The sequence below is a fragment of the Calliphora vicina genome, chromosome 5 (genome assembly GCF_958450345.1).
Source record: "Calliphora vicina chromosome 5, idCalVici1.1, whole genome shotgun sequence".
Taxonomy (NCBI): Eukaryota; Metazoa; Arthropoda; class Insecta; order Diptera; family Calliphoridae; genus Calliphora; species Calliphora vicina.
The window spans coordinates 100961655-100984624 of NC_088784.1; the positions used below are offsets into that span (position 1 = coordinate 100961655).

The following is a 22970-nucleotide window of genomic DNA, read 5'->3' on the forward strand; positions in this document are numbered from 1 at the left end:
TTTTGGGGAATATAAAAAGTTTTAGGAAATTATCTCTTTGGAAGATGAGGAAGGAATAGCACGATAAGGAATTGTGCGAATTGCATAAAAAATTGCAAGCATGTAGTTCTCTAAAATATGAAAAATCTTGCTTTGAGACCAACAAAGATGCAAGTAAGCATTCTTCGCACTCTTCACAACATTCCTTTCTCCTAGCCCGATGGCTCCAAAATCCATATAAAACTAAAATGTCAATCACAAGTGGTCCATCTTATATCCATGATATTAATCAACATCTTGATCTAAACATTTCAAATATCTAGCTGCAACTTGACTTGTTAACTAGATGTGAAATCTTTCAACGTCTAAGAGCTTGATGTTACACAATTTTCACTTGTCTCGTTTGATCGGCAAATGGATTCAAAAAAGAAGATTCAATATTAAATTTAAAGGCCAATGTCTTGGGATTAAGAAAAGAAAATCTCATAAAAGCTTAATTAATTAAGGTAAGGAGAGACATACTCAAAGCTCTACTTCCGCCAGATACGAATCCCAAAAACAGTGTTAAGGATATTAGAGGCACTAAACAGAAACATAAAATCATTTGTTGACATAGATCCAAATAAAGTCCAACATTGGAATGATCCACAACAAAATAGCAAAATAGGCAACATTAAGATTTATAAAACCTTTACGATTAAAATTCGGTTGGAGTCAAGTCTAATTAAAATTTCCAACATCGTTTGCCTTTGGAATATTAATCCAGCCATGAACATTAAATACTTCCTAACTAAATATTCAAAGTTTATGGTGAATGTGTTCCATTGGTTTCAACATCACAGAGATGGTTTGTTCGGTTTAGAAGTGGTAAGTTTGACACGGAAGACAATGATCGCCCAGGCCAGCCAAAAACGTTTGAAGAACAAGAATTGGAGGCATTAATCCATGAATATTGTTGTCACACAACAAGAGGTTGCAAAATCATTGAAAGCTACTCAAGCAGCAATTTCTAAACGTTTACGAGTAGCAGGATTTTTCCAAAAGCAGGGAAATTGTTTACTATACGAATTGGAGACGAGAGACCTTAAAAGACAATTTAGCAAGGCCGAAATGATGCTTGAATGCTATGAAAGAAAATCATTTTTGCATCGAATCATTACTTGCGATGAAAAATGGATCCATTGCGATAACCCAAAGAGTAAGAGTTCGTATGTGAAGCCCGGCCAACCAGCCGAATCGACATTAAAGCCAAATATCCAAGGCGCTAAGGTAATGTTCTGTATTAGGTGGGAGAAAAAGAGTCCTATCTATTATGAGCTGCTGACCATCACATGGAACCTGTACCGAACGCAACTGCTTTCTTTGAAGCGAGCATTTGCCGAAAAACGCCCATAATATGCTGCCAGACATGAACACTCGTCCACATGTTGCAATACCTGTTAAAAACTATTGAGAAAGAAGAGGTTGTGATGTTTTGCCTCACCTGCCTTATAGTCCATACCTTTTCCCAGCCGACTTCTATTTGTTTCGATCAAAGCATAACGCAGTCTTTGGAACAAAGTATCCGAAATTTGGCTTGATTCGTTCTTGGTCTCAAAAGCTGAGCAGTTATTTTGTCTCGGAATTCATATGTTGCCAGAAACATGGGAAAATGTCATAGCTAACAATGGCCAATACTTTGAATAAATTTAAATTGTACAAATGCTAAAAAATTAAAAAAAATCCCGATGCTGTCGTGATCGTAGGCAATAGGCCTACTTCAGCAATGAATATGAACGTGGAAGTCTTAATTCGCATCCAGTCTGGATCTATGAATTTCCTCATATCTCCTCAATAAACTGAAAACAGAAGTTTTAAATCGCTGAAACTTGTGTTGAGATCAGGATTGATTGATGCTGGGATGTAACTCCAACATCTTTCAGATTTCAAAGGTATCTTCAAAAATTAGACATTCTTTACGATTAGTGAAAATCTGGTGTTACAATTTATTTAAACTATCCGGAATATATTTATTTAAAACTACCATAAGTCGTCAGCATGAGTCTCGATCGATGAAATTTTACAATTTCCTCCTATCTCCTTAATAAACTGAAATTAGAATCTTTAATTCGCAGAAGCCTCTGTTGAGATCAATCCTGATTTGATTAGCTGTATATGATATGAGATGATTGGTTTGGATTTAAAATCCAAAGTCTTTCACATTTTAAAGGCATCATTATAAATTAGACATTCGTTACGATCAGTCAAAATCTGGTGTTACAATTTAGACGATCTGGAATATACTTATTTATTCGTCAGCATTAGTCTCGATCGATGAAATTTGACAATTTTCTCCTAACTCCCTAATAAACTGAAAACAGAATCCTAAATTAGCTGAAGTCTCTGTTGAGATCAATCACGATTTGATTAGTTTCAAATGATTTCATATGAGATGATTGGAGTTAAAATCCAAAATCTTCCACATTTCAAAGGCAACATTAATCATTAGACAATTTCAATTATAATTTAAAATATCTATATTGCCTTCACATATCAGAATTCCTACTTAAAATTAAAATTCATTCTTAAAAGCAAATTGTGTTCAAAGATGTATGGTCTTTTAGATGCTACAGTTTTTTTTACAGAATCTGGAATATAACAACTTAATACTTCCAAACACAGGCCAAACCAATCACGATTAATGAATTGTGACCATTTTCTCCTTAATAAACTGAAAACAAATGCCTTAACTCACTAAAGTTTGTCTTGAAAACAATAGCGATTTGGTTGGCATCTCACTAAGTTGATCAAATTAATGGTTGGCGTTCTTTTTTTATTGGTCCTTAATTATTTAAGCTCCTAGATTTTACAATGATGTATTCAATTAAAATCAATAATGGAATTTGAAAATCACAAGGATTATAGAGTAGAGGAGAAAATGGTTCTCTTCCAAACAACTTTTCACTTATTCTGATGTAACAAAATTATCTAATGGCAAGAGTAAAAATTATCCTTTCACTGAGCAAAACTTCTCCGCCAAAGTTAAAGCAACACGTCAAGATTTATTTGATTATAATATTTTGCCATTACTTTTAATTGCCAACTCAAGTTGAACATAGGTTTTTACAACTACTGGAGAGAAAAAATAAATGGAAATAAAATAAATAAGATCAATTAAGTGGGAGTGGACTAGTCGCTATACATCAACATTGACAGCAATTGACAACATGACAAAACGACAGCAAGCCTTAAAGTCAATTTCATTTCACTCACTCTCAACTAACAAAAAAATAATAAAATAGCTTGCAGCCAGGTTTATCAGCCACAACCACCAACTTATTATTTACTTATTTAAACAAAAAAAAAAAAGACTTGTAAGTTGTTTGCTTTCTGCCATGATGAAATACTGGCGTATTAGATTACCACAAATTTCAGCAAACTAATGACTCTATTATTCTTACAACGGACACAAAAAAAAGTAGCAAATATCCTACATGAAACTTATAAAATATTCGTAGACACTATGCAATACATAAATAATATTAGCCACAATTAATTAAATGTAAAATTTAATTAAGCACTTACCTTGATTTCTGATTAGTTAGATTGGAGTTGACGTTGTTGTTGTTGCCAATACCTGGCTGTTGCGTCAGCAATGTCTGCTGCACATTTGTCATTCTTGGCATTAGTGGTGGCGGTGGAGGTGAAGATTTGGAATTTTGTGTGTGCAATGGAGAACTGAGACCAGTTGGCGAATGTCTGACATTGTGATTGCTGATCATGGTGACATTTTCCTGTATGGCTGGTATCGACGATGCAGACGAGGCGGCCAAATTGTGAGGCCTTTTACGGGTGGATGACGATATAATGGTGGCTCTGGTGAGTTCTGGTTGAATTTTTGTGCTGTTCAGCTGATTGAGAGAGGCTGCCGAAGGTCTGGAGACATGTAATAATTCAATACTGGCTGGCTTACGAGGTATCAGTGGTGGCGGACCTTTGGGCGATACATTAACACTGTCATTTGAGGGTGATCTAGTAAAGAAGTTGGTTTTTCTTAAAGAAGCTCCCGCAAAGCTGTTGCGTCTATTGGGTGAAGGAGGTTTGGGCACCATATCCGTTGTGGTATCTACCATGGGTTGACGTTGCAAGATTTCTGGTGGTGGTGGGGGCAAAGGTTCATCGGGTATTGTGGTTTCGGTTTCTAGGCCAGGAGGAGGGGGTGGTAGGTCTGGTGAAGGCACTCTCAAGTTGGGATTTTTAGGAGGTCGCTCTGGTACCCAGCCATCTTGTAAGGGTGGTGGCACCATGGGTGGCAAGCCGCTTTGATAAGATTGTGGTGATTGTTGTTGTTGATAAGGATGATGATGGCCGTGATGTGTGGGATGATGATAGCTGCTGCTCATAATACCCAAGTGTTGGTGTGGTGGTGTTGGTGGCACATTTTGATGCTGATGTGGATGCAATTGTTGATGTGTTAGAGCAGCTGCCTGCTGTAACAACACCTTGTCTCGTATAGCAGCATACTCAGCTGCCGAGGAAGTTCTACGTGGCGGCATTGATGATCTGCCTCTGGGTGGCGGAGGTGGTGGTGGCATGCCACAGTCATTAAAAGAGAATTTCTCCGAATTGGAAATATTTTTAATGGATTGTGATTGCAATTTCTCTTGAGGAGCCGAAATAAACTGATCTCTTAATTCCGCATAATCGGAGGCCGATGAGGATCTTCTTAAGAGAGTGGGCATCATGGAACGTGATCTGGGAGGTGGCGGTGGTGGTGCCGGAGAAGGCGGTTTATTGTTTAAACTATTTATATTGCGTGAACTGTAGGTGTTTTTATCCTCCGATAAAGGTCTTTGTCCTGTTGTCGTACTGTAATTGTTGGGCAGAGAATTCCTGAGTAAAACTGTTTGTACTCCCTCATTGGTGGGATTTTGCAAGGAACTAGGTCTCATGGTAGCTTGTTGTTGCTGTTGATACGACTTGGGCGACAGATTGTCCAAGGAATGGGCATGATTTTGATTGTGCTGCTGTTGTTGTTGCTGCTGCTGCTGATGTTGCTGTCTCTCAAAATAGGATTGTACCGCATTTTTTTGAAAGGCTTTTAAAGCTGGATTTGGCACACGATGTGTTTTGTTGGGATCCAAGTAGGTATACTTTTGTGGTTGTTGTTGATCATTCGATCTTTCAAAATCATTAATTAGGGCAGCCACCGATTGCCAACTGGGCTGGGGATAGTTGGGCGAACCCAATTTGGGTTGATGCAAATTGCTGTGGCTACCGCTCATCGAAGGACTGGAGGCCGAGGATGATGAAGTAGAGGAAGCCGAGGATGATGTTGGTGGCTGTTGAGATTTTTGTGGTTTTTGCAATCCCGTACTGTACTGAGGCTTTGGATGATGAACAAAATGCGAGGTATTGCTGTGTACAGGTTCGGTATAAGTGCTGACCGGAAACAGGCGATGATTGTTACGGTATGGATGTTTGATATCAGACAAAGAATCCATAGAAGCCGAAACCGATTTGTGACCTACCATGCCCAAGGAACTGCTTTGTCGGGGTAACCCATGAGATCGGGCAGAAATATTAGTTTGGGATTGTGACTCAGCGAGGTTGTTGATGTTCTTTATAGTATCATTACAGCCATTTAGATTTGAGTTGGGTTTGGGTGCTGGCACCGGTGGAGGATGTGGTGAAATGGTTACCACAGCCTCACTGTTTGAAATTGTAACCGATATATTGGATTTTTGAGCTAATACATCACAGTTGGAGAGTGTGCTCTCGGAGGAAGTTTTCTCTGTCATTGATTTCGATAGCTCGGGCGAAGTGTTGTGATGATTGTGTTGATGACGATACAAAGTGTGAGATGTTTGGTGTATGGGCGGATAACTAGGACTATGCCTGTGACTGGGTGTCAAAGTGTTGTTGTGGACAGGAGCAGACATATGAGGCTGTAAACTGGCAGGACTATGTTGGGGAGAGTGTTGGATGTTGCTACTACGCGTGTGCTGTTGCTGAGGAGCTTGTTCTTCTGTTGTATATAAAACACTCTCACTTTGATGACGCTTGGGCGTCATGACCCGGGAACTGTGTACAATTAATTGTGAAGTAGAAACTGAAAAAGAGATTTTGGTTATAACATTAACAGATTTGTTTTTTTTTTTTTAACTCACCTGATTCGGAAATGGCAGAGAAGCCGGTAGCATGACTGACTTCGGATACATCACTCATAGAACCCAGCCACTTAAGAGTTTCCGTTGATGATGTACTTTCAGAGCTATTGTTATGTTGTTGTATTTGCTGCTGTTGCTGCTGCTGCTGTTGTTGTTGCTGCAGTTGTGTACAGCTGCCCAGCTCACTTAAATCACGGCCGCTTGAAAGTAGGGATGTAGGCGATGCCGCCACTGATGTTGAAGCCAACGAAGACAAATCATTTTGTGACCAGTGATGCGATGATGTCTGACGTGATAACAATTCACTTTCCTGACGTAATCTATTAAAGAAACAAAACAAAAATAAAGATTAACATGACATGTTTTGAAAAATGAAAGCGGAACTCTTAATTTTCTTTGCCACTCTTCTAATGTTGCTAAAATTTGTATGAACTGACTGACAGACTATCTCACACAACCATTGTTAAGGAGACTAAAGTTTAAACTGCACTTAAACACTGACTCCTCGCTTGAATCGAACATACAACTAAAAACTGTGATTTGTTTGTTGTAGCTAGATTTAGTTGTTGTTACTCTTTTCAAATTGAATTTAAGTTTTTGATTGTTGTTTTTTTTATTGTAGCCAGCGGCACCACCACTACTTCTAACTACTCCACCATGCCAAAGTGTTTGATTTTGTTTTTATTGTTTTTTTTACTTTGTATACTGCTTGGAATATGAACAATAATTTAAGTGCTTTTTCTTTTTCGTTGAAGGTCAACTCTATCAAATGTGTTCGTTCAAGTATTTACGGTTTTGATGGAGTTTGCGGGCATTTGTATCATTAAAAAAGTTGGATACTTAATCTACTCGTACTCGTACATATAGAATTCGATTAAGAATTTATAATGAGATTTATGTGTTATTATTATTGCCAGTATATAAGGGTTAGATTGTGGAGCAAAGGAACTGGTTAAGTTAATTGTAGTTGTATGCTGGAGTAGTTCTAAAAGTGATCACACATTTAGTTTATGACATGGAAGGAGTGAGTTGATATAAATATTCAAGAATTGACTATGTCTTTAGTCTGGCTTAAAGTCGATAGTGTTCACAATAGTCTTGTGGAAAGTCCTATCAGTAGTATTGACTATAGTTTTGTCTATACGTGATTAAAGTCTTGATTACATAGCCTTGTCAGTGGTCTTAACTATAGTCTTGTCTATTGCCCTGTATATATTATTGTGTTTAGTCTTATCTATAGTACTGTCTATAGTCTTAATTATAGTTTTGTGCAGTATATTCTTGTCTATATCCTAGTCTACACTCTTGTCCATAGTCTTGTTCATAGTCTTATCCATAGTCTTGTCTATAGTCTTGTCTATAGTCTTGAATATTGTCTTGCCTGCAGTTTTGTTTACAGTTAGTCTATAGTCTTGTCCATAGTTTTTTCTATAGTCTTGCTTTTAGTTTTGTCTGTACCCTAGTGTACAGTATTGTCTATAGACTTGTCTATAGTCTTGTCTATAGTTTTGTCTCTAGTCTAGTCTGGCTGAAGCAGAGAGAAACTTTGCAAAATAACCTAAATGTTACATTCTGCAAATGCATGGAAATTGTGTGAAGAATTTATAAATAAAATAGTGAAGAAGATGTGATCAGCAATCTACTTAGCTGATTGCCTACAATAAGTCTTGCCTATAGCCTAGTCTACAGTTTTGTCTCTAGTCTAGTCTCTAATCTAGTCACTAGTGTTGTCTCTAGTCTAGTCTCTAGTCTCATGCATGATTCACAAACGCCTACGTACTAAACCACACCCCCATTCTTCAGACCCTTATCCCCGTCGAACTGCCATTCGGTATTACTTGACGTGGGGTTCAGAAAAATGGTGATCTCATTGTATTAATCCAAAATTCGGGGCAGTCTATCTGTTTCCGCTTATCGGTTACTTTCTGTTAACCTTAACGAGTAGTTCACAATATCCATAAATCTTTTTAAATCTCTAGGAATTTCCTATTGTGTCCAAGAGAGACATTGGCCTGTAGGATTGAGGTTCGCCTAGTGTTTTTCCTGGATTTGGGATTAATATCAGTTTCTTCATTTTCCATCTACTGTTGAAAGTTCCATTTTTTAAACATTTTGTAAAGATTTTAACGAACACGTGGGGCCTAGTCTAGACTCTCTAGAGTCTCTAGTCAAGTCTCTAGTCAAGTCTCTAGTCTAGTCTCTAGTCTAGTCTCTAGTCTAGTCTCTAGTCTAGTCTCTAGTCTAGTCTCTAGTCTAGTCTCTAGTCTAGTCTCTAGTCTAGTCTCTAGTCTAGTCTCTAGTCTAGTCTCTAGTCTAGTCTCTAGTCTAGTCTCTAGTCTAGTCTCTAGTCTAGTCTCTAGTCTAGTCTCTAGTCTAGTCTCTAGTCTAGTCTCTAGTCTAGTCTCTAGTCTAGTCTCTAGTCTAGTCTCTAGTCTAGTCTCTAGTCTAGTCTCTAGTCTAGTCTCTAGTCTAGTCTCTAGTCTAGTCTCTAGTCTAGTCTCTAGTCTAGTCTCTAGTCTAGTCTCTAGTCTAGTCTCTAGTCTAGTCTCTAGTCTAGTCTCTAGTCTAGTCTCTAGTCTAGTCTCTAGTCTAGTCTCTAGTCTAGTCTCTAGTCTAGTCTCTAGTCTAGTCTCTAGTCTAGTCTCTAGTCTAGTCTCTAGTCTAGTCTCTAGTCTAGTCTCTAGTCTAGTCTCTAGTCTAGTCTCTAGTCTAGTCTCTAGTCTAGTCTCTAGTCTAGTCTCTAGTCTAGTCTCTAGTCTAGTCTCTAGTCTAGTCTCTAGTCTAGTCTCTAGTCTAGTCTAGTCTCTAGTCTAGTCTAGTCTCTAGTCTAGTCTAGTCTCTAGTCTAGTCTAGTCTAGTCTAGTCTAGTCTAGTCTAGTCTCTAGTCTAGTCTCTAGTCTAGTCTCTAGTCTAGTCTCTAGTCTAGTCTCTAGTCTAGTCTAGTCTCTAGTCTAGTCTCTAGTCTAGTCTCTAGTCTAGTCTCTAGTCTAGTCTCTAGTCTAGTCTCTAGTCTAGTCTCTAGTCTAGTCTCCAGTCTAGTCTCTAGTCTAGTCTCTAGTCTAGTCTCTAGTCTAGTCTCTAGTCTAGTATCTAGTCTAGTCTCTAGTCTAGTCTCTAGTCTAGTCTCTAGTCTAGTATCTAGTATCGTCTCTAGTCCAGTCTCTAGTCAAGTCTCTAGTCTAGTCTCTAGTCCAGACTCTAGTCTAGTCTCTAGTCTAGTTTAGTCTCCAGTCTTATCTAAAGTTTTGTATATAGTCTTGTCTATAATCTAACTTGTAGTCTAATCTGCAGTCTTGTCTATAGCCAAGGCTACAGTTTTGTCTAAAGCCAATGCTTTATTCCAGAAATATGTCAAAATATCTAAATTGTTTTCTTGCATTAACTGCTTTAATTAACATTTTCTTTTAGGGCCAACATATTACTTTCTTGATCTTCTCTCAGTATTGAAATAATTCTGTATTTTCCTGTAGAAATTTTCACATGTAATCACATGTTATCAAATACATGCCAGTCATTTCTTGTTACTGACGTTATAGTCATATTAGACGTTGTATTACAATCCTGCTAAACTACTTGTTTAGTTATAAGGTTTTGTGCTATAGTCGATAGTCGTTGGTTGCATTATGCATTAAACACATTCAAGACAGCAGGCTACACGACTACACGAACACAAATTCTGCTGGTTACAGTTGTAGTCGTGTGGCAGCTACTGAATTATTTTAAAGACGACAGCTACAAAGTAAACAGCTGATTTATAATTCAGTGTTGCCACTTTAATAAAAAATGATCGTACAAAATTCCAAAATAATTAAGATTGAAACAATTATTTTGAGTAAAAATATATATGGTTATAATTAATTATGTACCTGTTATTAATTTATTTCAATATGGTTATCAGAAACTTCTCTTAATTAAGTAAAAAAATATATTTTTTTTAAGCACTAATTTGATTTACATTTGTTTATTATATTAGCAACACTATTTCTGTTTTGTAGCTGACAAAAATAGAAATTAGCCTAATTCGGCTACATCGGCATGAGTAGTCCTGTGGCCGTGTAGCTGTGCTGTCGTTAAAATAATCGTCTCCATATAAACGTGTGCATTTTATTTTTGACAGATTGAAGTTGGTAGCCTGCTGTCTAGAATGTGTTTAATGCTTTAGGAATTAATAGAAGCGACTAAAAGAAAAGAAAAACGAAACTAGTTCTGCGCATTCTTTGGCAACATATTTACTCTAGTACTCGTTCGTATTGTTGTTGTTGTTGTCGTTGTAGTTAAGGTGTTTGTGTGTAGCATTGCTAAAATTGTAAAAATAATATAAAAGTGGCAATGTCGGTGACATTCATAACTGATTTCATGTTTTGCCATAAATATGAACTCGTACAATTCCATGTCACCAGCAGCATAGCAAACCACCAGCTACTTACCACCAACCACAGCAAACGAACAAACATCGAAACAACATTAATGTTACTACTGCCACAACTATTTATTACTATATCTATGTACGTAGAGAGATAGATAGATACTTAGATGCAACTAGTACTTGCATGGTTGCATATTTTTACTACAATTTTATTCTGTTTGTTTTTGTTTTGCTTCTGCTTCTGCTTCTTTTTGATGTCATAAATAGCATGTGTTTTACATTTTAATTTATACCATTTAAGCTGAATGACAACAACAAAATTGCATCTATTGCTTGCAGTATTTAGTACCTCAACTAGTTACAGATTCTGGAACTAAGTAACCAAATGCTGCGGTATTTTTAGTGTTAATATTTATAGTCTATTCTATATTTATAATACGTGTTGTATATCAAGACAACGAATATCTTAGATGATTGAGTTTTTTTGCTATTTTATTTCATTTACTATTAGCTTTGCTGTGCAAGATGCTTTGTAAGATGAAACTTAAAATAGATCGTGATACAAGTTTTCCTAAAGTGACAATACTGGAATTGTTTGAATAAATTGTATGAAATGTGAGTGAGTGAGTGCCTGCTCTGGTTGGGAAGAAAGAAGACTAGATGTGTTATTAGGAATTTGTGTATTTTTGTATGCATGTAACTAATTAGAGATGACTTTATGGAAGACAATATTAAACTAATTACCGGTTGATATAAAAACATATTGCTAAAAGGTGTAAGAAGTTTTGGGATCTGCATTTAAAAGGGTTGTAATGAAGAGGTTTTTTTCAGCTGGGTCAAAAGTCAATTTTCAAAAAAGTACCTTTTTAAAAGGTAGTAGACTAGAGACTAGACTAGAGACTAGACTAGAGACTAGACTAGAGACTAGACTAGAGACTAGACTAGAGACTAGACTAGAGACTAGACTAGAGACTAGACTAGAGACTAGACTAGAGACTAGACTAGAGACTAGACTAGAGACTAGACTAGAGACTAGACTAGAGACTAGACTAGAGACTAGACTAGAGACTAGACTAGAGACTAGACTAGAGACTAGACTAGATACTAGACTAGATACTAGACTAGAGACTAGACTAGAGACTAGACTAGACTACAGTCTTGATACTAGTTACTAGACTACAGACGAGACTAAAGACGAGACTAGACTACAGAATACATTGGTCAGGATAGTGCCAAATATAGGAGGCCCATGGCAAAGTCGCAAAATACTACTTTCGCGTGTTGTAAACTCAATCCTCCTATATGGTTCACCCATATGGGAGAGAGTTCTCAGGTGTACTTCCAGGAAAGACATGATGTCAATTTTCCGCAGAAATTGTCCTAAAGTCTGCTGCGGATATCGCACTATATCTCTCGATGCATCATGTGTAGTGGCGGGCATAATCCCAATAGACATGACGATAATTTTTAAAAATACACTACGTGAAATCAAAGAATCCAGAGACGCAGTACAGATATATTCGACAAACAGAAAGGAGAGTGTCTATGCAAAACTGGCAGAGAAGGTGGGATAATTCTACCGCAGGCCGATGGACATAAAAATTGATCCCAAATATCGAGAGATATGTAAATCTCAGACATGGAGAGATCAGCTACCACCTGACACAGTTCTTAACAGGACATGGGGGATTCTGGAGTTATCTATACCGTATTAAACATGATGACTCACCAAGCTATCCAGTCTGCATCGAGACTGATGAAAACGAGGATCATGTCATATTCGTATGCCAACGATTTAGAGAGGAAAGAGGAAGGCTTGAAAGACAGATTATTAGCAGTTTAACACCGCAGAATATCATAGATACTATGTTGGCTTCAGAGGAAAACTGGGATCGTGTAAAAGAGTTTATAAGAAACGTAATGGAATCACTAAGAAAAGAGAAACAGCTTCGACAGCAGCAGTGCAATCGCAATTGGAAAATGAAAGCACCAAAAATAGCTGACCGCGCCGCAAAGTATTACTTGATGGCAGTCCCGCGGACTATGGTGTTGACGATGGAGGTGGTTTTAGTCGGTATGAATCCGACATACCCATCTGGGACCTATGTAAGGTTTCCATCTTCAATAAAAAGAAAAAAAAACTAGACTACAGACTAGACTAGAAACTAGACTAGAAACTAGACTAGAAACTAGACTAGAGACTAGACTTTAGACTCTCTGTTTAAAACTAAACTAATTTTATTAAATAATTAAACTTTTGGTTAATTAATACATTTTATACATTAAATTACATAAAAACCTACCGATCTAACATTGGCGTTGCTGATGTTGAATCCGAACTGGAGACATAACTGTGATAGCCTTCCGATTGGGCATACGATGATTGTTTCTGATGATGATACAAGACGGGATTATCGTAAAATGAATTTGATCTCATGGTGTATTCCTCTAAACCAGCTTTAGTTAAACCGCATTGATCGCCAATATCATCCTGTAAAGAAAAACAAACAAAATTGATAAATTAACATTTAAACTTAATATAAATATTTACATACAATATATATATATAATCCGCTAGTTCTTGTGGTGGCAATGTAGCACTTTATCTATTACACAAGAGACCAAGCAGGAGTCATGTATTGTTAGGTCAATTGGCGCATTTCTGTGCCTGAGTTATGTATGTTGGGGTTAATTGTAACTTTCTAAGACTCTAACTAATATATCTAAGCGTGTTTTATTGGCGAAAGCCTGAGTTCGTTGGAGAAATAGAATTGGGAATATAAAAGAAAATTCACCTCTTAACTGGGACTAAGGGAGGAATGAATTTTCTACTCCTTGGACAACCACATGTTAAAAGGGACTAGTTACATCACCAGTTAAATAAACAATATTGAACACTATTCGCCAGTCCACTTTTAATTCCCAGAACTACAGGAAAGTACGCATAACTTTGGAAGTTTGTGTAAGATAAACAGTTTTAAATAAGAAAAAAATAAATTACGCATTGAAAAAAAAAACAACAAACTAAACTGAATTTGAGGTGCAACTGACTCTAATGGCTTTGGCTGCTCTTTTGCTCTATCTCTATTTTGTTGTTATTGATGTTCTTAGTAAAGTGTTGCAAGTTGGTAAATAGCCTCTTACACGTTCGAACGTGAAGTAAAAAAACTGCGTGTTCTAATTTTTGTGGCATTTTGCAGCAAAACAATTAACTGTTTGTGGTGCGCGAGTGTGTTGCAACAAACAACATTAAATAAAAAGCGAAAAAGAAATACATACTGCAACATAAAGTTGTTGGTTGCATGCTGCCGTTAGAAAATAAATTATTGCAGATTCTTTGCAACAAAATGCGTAAATTTTCTGTTTTCTTTTTCTATTTGTGGTATTTTTTCTAACGATCTCATTGTTTCGATAACATTTTGAACATTTGATAAAATAGAGTCATGTTTTTTATGTTGTGTTGTCTTGTGTTTATTTTTTTTTGTTATATTTAGTGTCTTCTATAAATTTTATAGTGTAGCAAGCAACAAAACAACATGTAGTAAAATGTTGCAGCCACAGATTAAAATGGGAAAGTCTGTCTTATAAATATTTAGAGAAATTTTTGTGTGTTAGATTAAGAGACAATGATATCATTGTTGAAATATTGTTTTATATTGTATAAATATTGTGGCAGTATACCTCGAATACCTGCCACATATTAGATCTAATGATAATTGAGACACAAAAACTCTAAAAAGATTCTTAACTTAAACTAAATTAATTACATTTCTTTAACGGCAGATTTTTATAGGAAAATAAATGGGATTTTCAAATGGTTTCATTATGTTTGTTTGACCCAGGGTGGTAGTGGTTTTTATTATTGAGGTCAGAGCAATATTTATAATGGTTTGTTAACAAAAAAAGTACCATTTCATGAAGGAAAAAGTACTACTGAGACCAAGAAGAAAAGGAATTAATACAAAATCAGTCATATAACTGATTTCTGATTGGTACAGACTAGACTAGAGACTAGACTAGAGACTAGACTAGAGACTAGACTAGAGACTAGAACTAGAGACTAGACTAGAGACTAGACTAGAGACTAGACTAGAGACTAGACTAGAGACTAGACTAGAGACTAGACTAGAGACTAGACTAGAGACTAGACTAGAGACTAGACTAGAGACTAGACTAGAGACTAGACTAGAGACTAGACTAGAGACTAGACTAGAGACTAGACTAGAGACTAGACTAGAGACTAGACTAGAGACTAGACTAGAGACTAGACTAGAGACTAGACTAGAGACTAGACTAGAGACTAGACTAGAGACTAGACTAGAGACTAGACTAGAGACTAGACTAGACTAGACTAGAGACTAGACTAGACTAGACTAGAGACTAGACTAGAGACTAGACTAGAGACTAGACTAGAGACTAGACTAGAGACTAGACTGGAGACTAGACTAGACTTGAGACTAGACTAGAGACTAGACTAGAGACTAGATTAGAGACTAGACTAGAGACTAGATTAGAGACTAGACTAGAGACTAGACTAGACACTAGACTAGAGACGAAACTAGGGACTAGACTAAACTAAAGATCAAACTTCTTCCCCAAATCCGTAAGTTTAAAATGATCACTTACTTTCAGTTTCAACAAAATATATCCAATTTTATTTATATAACATTTATGAGCCTCCTTACTGTTTTCAACGTGAAAAATTATGCATATTTTTTTCAAATATCTTGAGTCTTTTTTGTGGCTCACATTGGGTTGTTATTAAAAAATCAGTTCATAAATTTATATTATTTTTTTTGAATTTTTTACAACTTCCCCCTTTAAATCACTATAATTTTCTCTTACAATGTTTTTAATTGCCAGTTAACACAAAAACTCTACAAACTATAGGTTTTCAATTAAACAAAAGAAACTTTTTTACATTATTATTGTTTTATTTAGTTTTTTTTATCATGTAACAATTCAAGAGCATCTTGAAAAAAATATAAAACATGCCCGCCAAAAAATCATGTACGACAACAAGAAACGCAAAAAAAAAACTTTTATTTATCAATTCATTTCATCCAATTTTTTTATTAACCTTTCTTTGTTGAATTTGTTTTGCCTTTTTTAACGTAAATAAAAAACAAATATTTTTTGGGGCCAGTTAAGCTAAAATAACCAAGTACTCTTTGTAATGCGCTTGATGGTTAATACTAGAGCTAGAGCAGCTTACAAATGGTCATTAACCGAAAATTAGCAAAGAAAGCTTTAGAAAAAAAACACAACAATAAAATACAAAAATGGAAGATTTTCAAAAGACAATAAAAACAACAATAGAGTCATCATCATGCATAATCACAACAGGGCAAATTATAGACTTTAAAGTTTGAAATTAAAAACAAACAAAAAAATATTTATAGAAAATTAAATTCGAACTGAAAGTGCTAACAAACCGGCAACAACTTTCATTAGCAAGTACTGTGATCAAATGCTAATATGCTGACACTTCCCACTTATCACAATCGCTTACAAATAAGTTATTACTTTGATATTACCAAACTACTTACAAGTAATGACTTTAATAACTCATTTATAGTAAGAACTGTAGCCAACCTTGGTAAATAAATTTAAGCCAATTTCTCACCTATTACAGACTTTCTAGATAAGAAACCAGTTACAAAATCCAATAGCTATTTACCATACCCTAACAAATAAAGTAGCTTTATTTTTTTTTTACAAAAAAATAGCTCTTATTTAAAGGAATTGTCAGCGAAAGTCAATCATAGTCTATATACTTGGACTTTTAATTTCAAATTCATTCAGTTTGGCTGCCTCCATAATAATGTTGTTAACATTTCATGGTTACTGGATTTTGTTTGAAGATGCAGACAATCTTTAGCCACTTCAAACTTATCTTTCCAAGTAATATAATGAGTGGAAACAGCAGCAAAATCAGTAAACCTTTAAACAGAAAAAGGTTTTGCGTAATAACATGTAGTTTTTTTTTTAGTTTTCAATTGAAACATTTTAAACATTTCAATTGAATAACAATAAATATTTGTGGTTTTCTTTAATTAAATGAGCAAATATTTTCGAAAATAAGTATCTAATAATTTGAAATGGTAAATACAGCCAGCGACAAAGGGGATAAGATAAGTTTGGTTTAACACAAATTTTAATTTTTTAATTCATAATGAAATTTGTATGCTTTTAAAAGTTAATAAAACAAAATGTCCATAAAAATGCGTTTTCTAAACTTTGGATAATAGGTGGTTAAACTTAATAAATTTAAATTACTACCAACAAAAAACAACTTCCCAAAAAGCACAAAAGAAGTAGAAATTGCAGTTGTTTTTGTGTTATGAATTATAAATTAACTAGCTTTAGTGACGCATTTCTATTAGCTTAAACTGAGGTCTTATCCTGCCTTGGGTTTAATTATTTAGGAAAACTCCAAAAAGTACCTTTAAAATAAAGAAAAAGTACCACACAGACTCTATTTGCCTAATGATAGCTTCATATATGATAACATTTCCTTACTGGGAAGATAACTCTTACAAAACTAATTTCGTTACTGGTTCCTTACATTAATTTATTTAGAAAAAACAAAAAAGTAGCATTCTTTGAAAAAAAGGTACCACAGAGATTGTCTTTGCTTAATGTATACCTCACTCACATATATGCCAAATTATCTCTTCTGGGAAGAGAACTATTACAAAATCAGTCACGTTACTAGCTCGAAAAGATCATTAATTAATTCTGCAGAATTATTTTGCTAGGAAAATTTAAAAATTACCATTAGAAGACATAAAAAGTACCATAAATATCCTCTAATGTGACTTATTAATATAATCAGGAACATAATTTCATTTTTTTCTGTTCTTTAATCAAAACAAATATTAAAAAAAAACGACAATATGAAATAAAAATTACCACTATGTCCCCCTTTACGAATTTTGGCCCCATTTAGGAAGATATGTGGCCCATTTCATGTGAGTCAAAAAAAGAATCAAAAAGTACCATTTGGAGAATATGTGACGAATTTCTGGTTTCATGAAATTAGTAATAATAAAAATGTACATTTTGATAATAAAAATTTTTCTTTTTTAACTATAAATATTAAAAAAAGATATAAAACTAAACTGCTGCTTCTAAGTTGATCTGTTTAAAACCATAAAAAAGTACCATCAAGCACAAAAAGTACCATAAAATCCCCCTTTATGGGTTTATACTGCACCCGTTAACATGGGCGCCTAATTCCTTCTTTCTGGGTATTAATTCAGACTTTCGAATTAATTCAATTTGAGCTTAATTCAGAATCCACAAAAACAAATTCTTTAGCTTCATTCAAAGTCTGTTATTTTAATATAATTCATTTATTGTTGAATCAATACATATTGGAATTAATTCATAACAGAATTCAATCATCCTTTGAATTTTTGTTAATTTAAATCTAATCCAAATTGAATTTGAATATTTTCTTTCATTCAGTTTTGTTCAAGGCGTATTTAACAAGGTGACAGCAGTGGCGAATTGAAATAAATACAGGCGAATTCACTTATTTTTTATATATAGAGTTTGACATACGGGCGGATATTTTTTATATATGTAGTTTGACATTTGTGCGTGCTATTTCTATAATCAGCTGTGCTGCCGATGGCACCTTTGAACAAAAAATTTAATCATTGAAACAATTTTATTAAGCTATTTTCAAGGCGAATTTATATAGCAGTTGGTGGCAGTGGCGAATTCAGGAAAATATGAGCGAATTCATAAATTTTTTATATATGGAGCAAGGCGAATTTATAAAAGGACAGAACTACAACAAATACAACATATACAAAAACAAACAGGTACCTTGTTTTTGTAAAAAGGTAAGTGAACTGTCAAAGTTGCCTGTGGTTTTGGATTTGTTGTATTTTTCGCCACAACAAACACAAGTGATAATCAGCTGTTCTTCTGTCGTCTGATTCGCCTTGATATGGAGCAAGGTGAATTTATACAAGGTGGAGTCAGTCAAACAGCTGATCATTTTTTTTTCGCTTTTTGGTTCTAACAACTGTCAAAGCTTGTTTTTATATTTAAATATCTACATATTCTAAGCTTATTAACAAAATATTTATTGTTTACATAAATAAGTTAAGCCCTCACTATTCAATTATCTACACTATATTAAGTTTAAATACTTATTTGTTTAATTTTTCATTTTGGTTTTTTGACATTTGTTAAGACCAAACGTTGTTTTTGTAGAACTGACACCACCTTGTATGAATTCGCCTTGATATGGAGTTTGATATTCGAAACAACTCTCTCATTGTTGAGAATGTCAAACTCCATATAAAAAAAAATTAATGAATTCGCTCGTATTTGCCTGAATTCGCCACTGCCACCACTTGGTATAGAAATTCGCCTTGGCTATTTTATAATTACAGAAAATCTGAAAGATTCAATAAGGAATTAATTCTACAAAGAATGAATTCGAAGTATTAAGGAAGTAACAAAGAATTAATTCGTATTGAATGTATTAAGGGAATGATAAAGAAATAAAATTTAATTTGATTTTTAAAATTGAATTAGGAATTAATTTTTCGAAACATTGCCTCATTTCCGGATTCTTACTTCAGTCATTAATTCTAGCTGCAATATTTTAGAAAATTGCCAGTAAAAGTACAATTAAGTCCCGCTTTCCACTTTGTCATTAATCTTAAATATTAAAAAAAGTACATTTACAGATTCGGTTTTAGGTCCTTGAACGGTCTTGAGGCTGGAACTTTTAAAATATCAAATTTTTTGGGACTCAAACCAAATTTTTTTAAAAAATGTTTATACCATTCACCATAAGCGGCAAGGGTTTAAATAAGTTTGTCATTCTGTTTGTAATTTCTACATTTTTCATTTGCGATCCCACAAATTATATATATTTTTGATCGTTATAGATAGCGGAGTCGATATTGCCATTGGCCGACTGTATGTTGAAATCAACTTTCCGTAGACCCCAACATGATTTATTCATCAATATCAACTGTAGACCCGGTTCGGTTGCTATTTAAAATCGAGAAAATCGGCAAACAAAAGGCTGTTATAAGGAAAAGACCATGACAACCTCGATTTTTTATATACATATATCTGGATTACGAAGTCATTAATTTAGACAATATGGAAAAAATATTTTTTAAAAAAATTAAAAAAAAAATTTGAAAAAATTTTTAAAATTTTTATTTTGAAATATAATTTGGTGAAGGGTATATAAGATTCGGCACAGCCGAATATGGCCCTCTTACTTGTTTGCCTTATAAATTTAAAATAAAATTCGAATTCCCGTTTTCCCTATGCTGGTACCTTTTCAGGTCCCCTTGAAGTAAATAACTAAAATGTTAAATAAATAACTATTTCATATTAGAAGCTTATGGTAAGAAATTCATATATCCAAAAAAATTTATATCGGAAAAAAATGTCAATAGGAAAAGTACCACAAAAAATATATCATAAAATGTTCGAATTTCTGATTGACTTTTTTGTAAATTTTACTTTAAATTTTATTTCTATATTTTTTTAAAGATTATGAAAAGTTACCAAGCTATTGTCTTACTGAGATATTTGCAAACATAATTCTCAATAATTTTTTTTTTAAAGAAACTATTTTTTGTCATTGACTGTATTTTGGTAGTCAATACAAAACTTATGATTATTTCATTTTATATTTTAGGTATTTGTTTATGTTTATATGTATGTATTTATTATTTCTATATACATTCCCAGCGGCGAAAAGAAGTAGTAAGCAGGCCTTCTGGAAGGCCTTATTTAGCAGACACAAGGACTTATTGACCCATTCCATACTCATACATTTTTTACACACGATGTCCTAGCCAGCCAAGGCCTTCTTTAACAGGCCTGATAGAAGGCCTTCTTCAACAGGCCTGGTAGCAGGTCTTCTTCACAGGCTTGTTTTCAGGCCTTTTGTAAATAAATTTTGTTAAATAAATTGTATCTTTGATTAAGCCTAAACTATGTTTAAAATTTAATAACTTACCCGGCCTAAACGATATCTTATTTATTTTAATTGTTTTATAATAAAATCCAATAATGACCAAGTAAAAAATTCTCACAACCGCTTTGACCAAGAATTAAAGCAAAACTATTTTAAGTTTATTTATTTTTTTCTCTTCACTTTTTGCATTTTTTTGTATTTGTAGTTTTGTCTTTGGAATGTGAGTTTTTAACGGTATTTTCTGCTTGTACTACGTTTGTAGCAACAAAAAGAAGGGAGCAGGTAGGCCTTCCATAAGGTCTTCCTGAGAAGGCAAGCGAGCATGAGTACTGGATCTAAAAAAAGGTCCAGGAAGGTCTTACAGAAGGCCTTATAGCTGAAGGCCTCAAAAATTTCGCCGCTGGGTTCGTATGCCAATAATTTTAATATCTGATTTTTTGTTTAGCTACTATTATTGTTGTTGTCTTTTATTTGTAATACGATTTCAAATCTAAATCTTAAGTAGTTTTTTTTATTATTATTATTATTTTTTTTCAAACTATGGTTATGGACGAAGCGATTTATGGGTAAGAAGAAACCAAGCCCCCTTTGGGCATACCAGCCAGAGCCAGCCATAGCCAGCCAGCAGTTCAATACAACAAAAGAAAACAAAAAAAAAAAACAAAGCAACTCTTAAGTTGATTTAATGTTACTGTTGTTTAGTTTATACATATGTATGATTATTATAACATTATAAATGGAAAAAAATAAATAAGTTGGCGGCTAAATTTTAAACCCCCTCCAATGCAAAAGTTACCCCAGCTTTTAGCTGTTAAGGCTTAGTATAGTAACTAGCCAAACTAAATGCTAAAATTGTTAAATACTTTACGGCGAAATGTATTTATACATTTTACATATATGTATTTAAGTACATACAACTCTGTTGTTTACATGGTTGCTTCTTTTGGTATTTAAATGAAGTGTGGCAGCCTGGCGTTTTTTTATTTTTGTTTCAGCAAAGACTAGACTTGGCTAAATGCAAAAAAAAATAAATAAAAAATTAAACAAATGTTTTGCAATTTAACCAGATGCGTTGGTTGTCGCTTGATTGTTGGCTTGGAATTTATTTCATTTGTTTTTACTTCTTGTAGCTTGTTTGTTTTTTTTTCTTGAATTTGCCTTAGGAACATGTAGTCACAACTTTGACGCTTTTGATTAAAATGCTTGGCGCCACAAAACACTTTCGGGAAGTATGCTTCAGTGACTGAATGACTGACTCACTGATGTCATGTTTTGTCGTTTGGTACAAGTTAAGAAGTTTTTTTTTTACGAATATAATTATTATTAATCTGATTATGGCAGCACAAAATATGAAATAAAAACAAACGAATCTTTGTAAAGTATTATTAAGTAAGACTTTTTTTGAATAATAATTGAAATTTTGAAAATAATACACTGCAGCTCTTTTTTCTTTATTAAAGAATTTATATATAAAATTTGCAGAATATTATCACGCAATTATATATTAAATGTATGGGTTCTTCTTTTTAACAAATTATCTCCAATTATGAAATATTCGAATTAAATCCTTAATAATAGTTGGTAATCATGTTATAATTAAGTTTTCACAAACCCTAAATGTCTTACGCATCCAAAAATGTCAACAATTTATCAGATATTTGTTTCAGAATTTTGGTATTGTAAATCAGCAATATCGGTTCATAAATGTCGGAAATATGTGTAATAGAACACGACAGGAAACGTATGATGCTTGACCCAAACTTTCGCTAATGAAATCAACATCAAACATTTCTCCCACATTTCATAGATAAAATATTCGAGAACGACTAAAGAAAGAGTTCCTAGAGTTCATCTGTTGCTCACTTTCGCAAATCTTTCGATTTCGAATATTTACTGATGATATCAATACCGATTCTTAAGCAATTTCAATTGAGAATTCTTTTGGAATTCGATCTAGATATTTTCACGGTGTGACTGAGGAGTTCGTATATGATAGCTTAAACACTATCGAAAAATATTATGTGGATATATTGTGAACAGTTAAAACCATTTGTTATATTTCGAGAAAGATGGGTTTGAATTTTGTTTAATGTTAATGAGCATTTTTGCACTCGATAATGTGAATGTTAATATTTAAAAATTTTCAAATATTTCGCACTCAATTATCTTCACTTTGGAGAACCTTTATATGCTTTGAATTTCAGGTTATTTAGTTTCAGACCATCACTGTCAAACTTTATTCTAATAATTTTCATACACACCTTTGAGAACAACCATTTCAGACGATTCGCAATTTGACCATCTGTCAGTCAGTTTGTGGTAGCAAAACCTTCATTCGAGAATAATATTAATTAAGAATCATAAGAAATATCGATCGAGTTTTGATGAATATTCGGATTATAAACATTTTCAACAATTATAGAGAATTATTCAGTATTGTAAATTTTTGAAATATGTATTGTATGTTTTGCAAAATCATTGAAATATTGTAAAATTTTAAAATATC

General features: G+C 34.0%; 1 protein-coding gene across 1 annotated transcript in view; it reads right to left on the reverse strand.

Annotated features, from left to right (window-relative positions):
- Nucleotides 1-22970, reverse strand: part of Shrm (Shroom) — a 135706-nt gene that overhangs the window by 64665 nt on the left and 48071 nt on the right. Inside the window, exons 2-4 of the mRNA XM_065513369.1 lie at nt 12798-12985; nt 6129-6448; nt 3544-6070 (exon numbers count right to left, since the gene is read on the reverse strand). Coding sequence (XP_065369441.1) covers nt 3544-6070; nt 6129-6448; nt 12798-12985 — 3035 coding nt within the window. The remainder of the gene's footprint in view (nt 1-3543; nt 6071-6128; nt 6449-12797; nt 12986-22970) is intronic.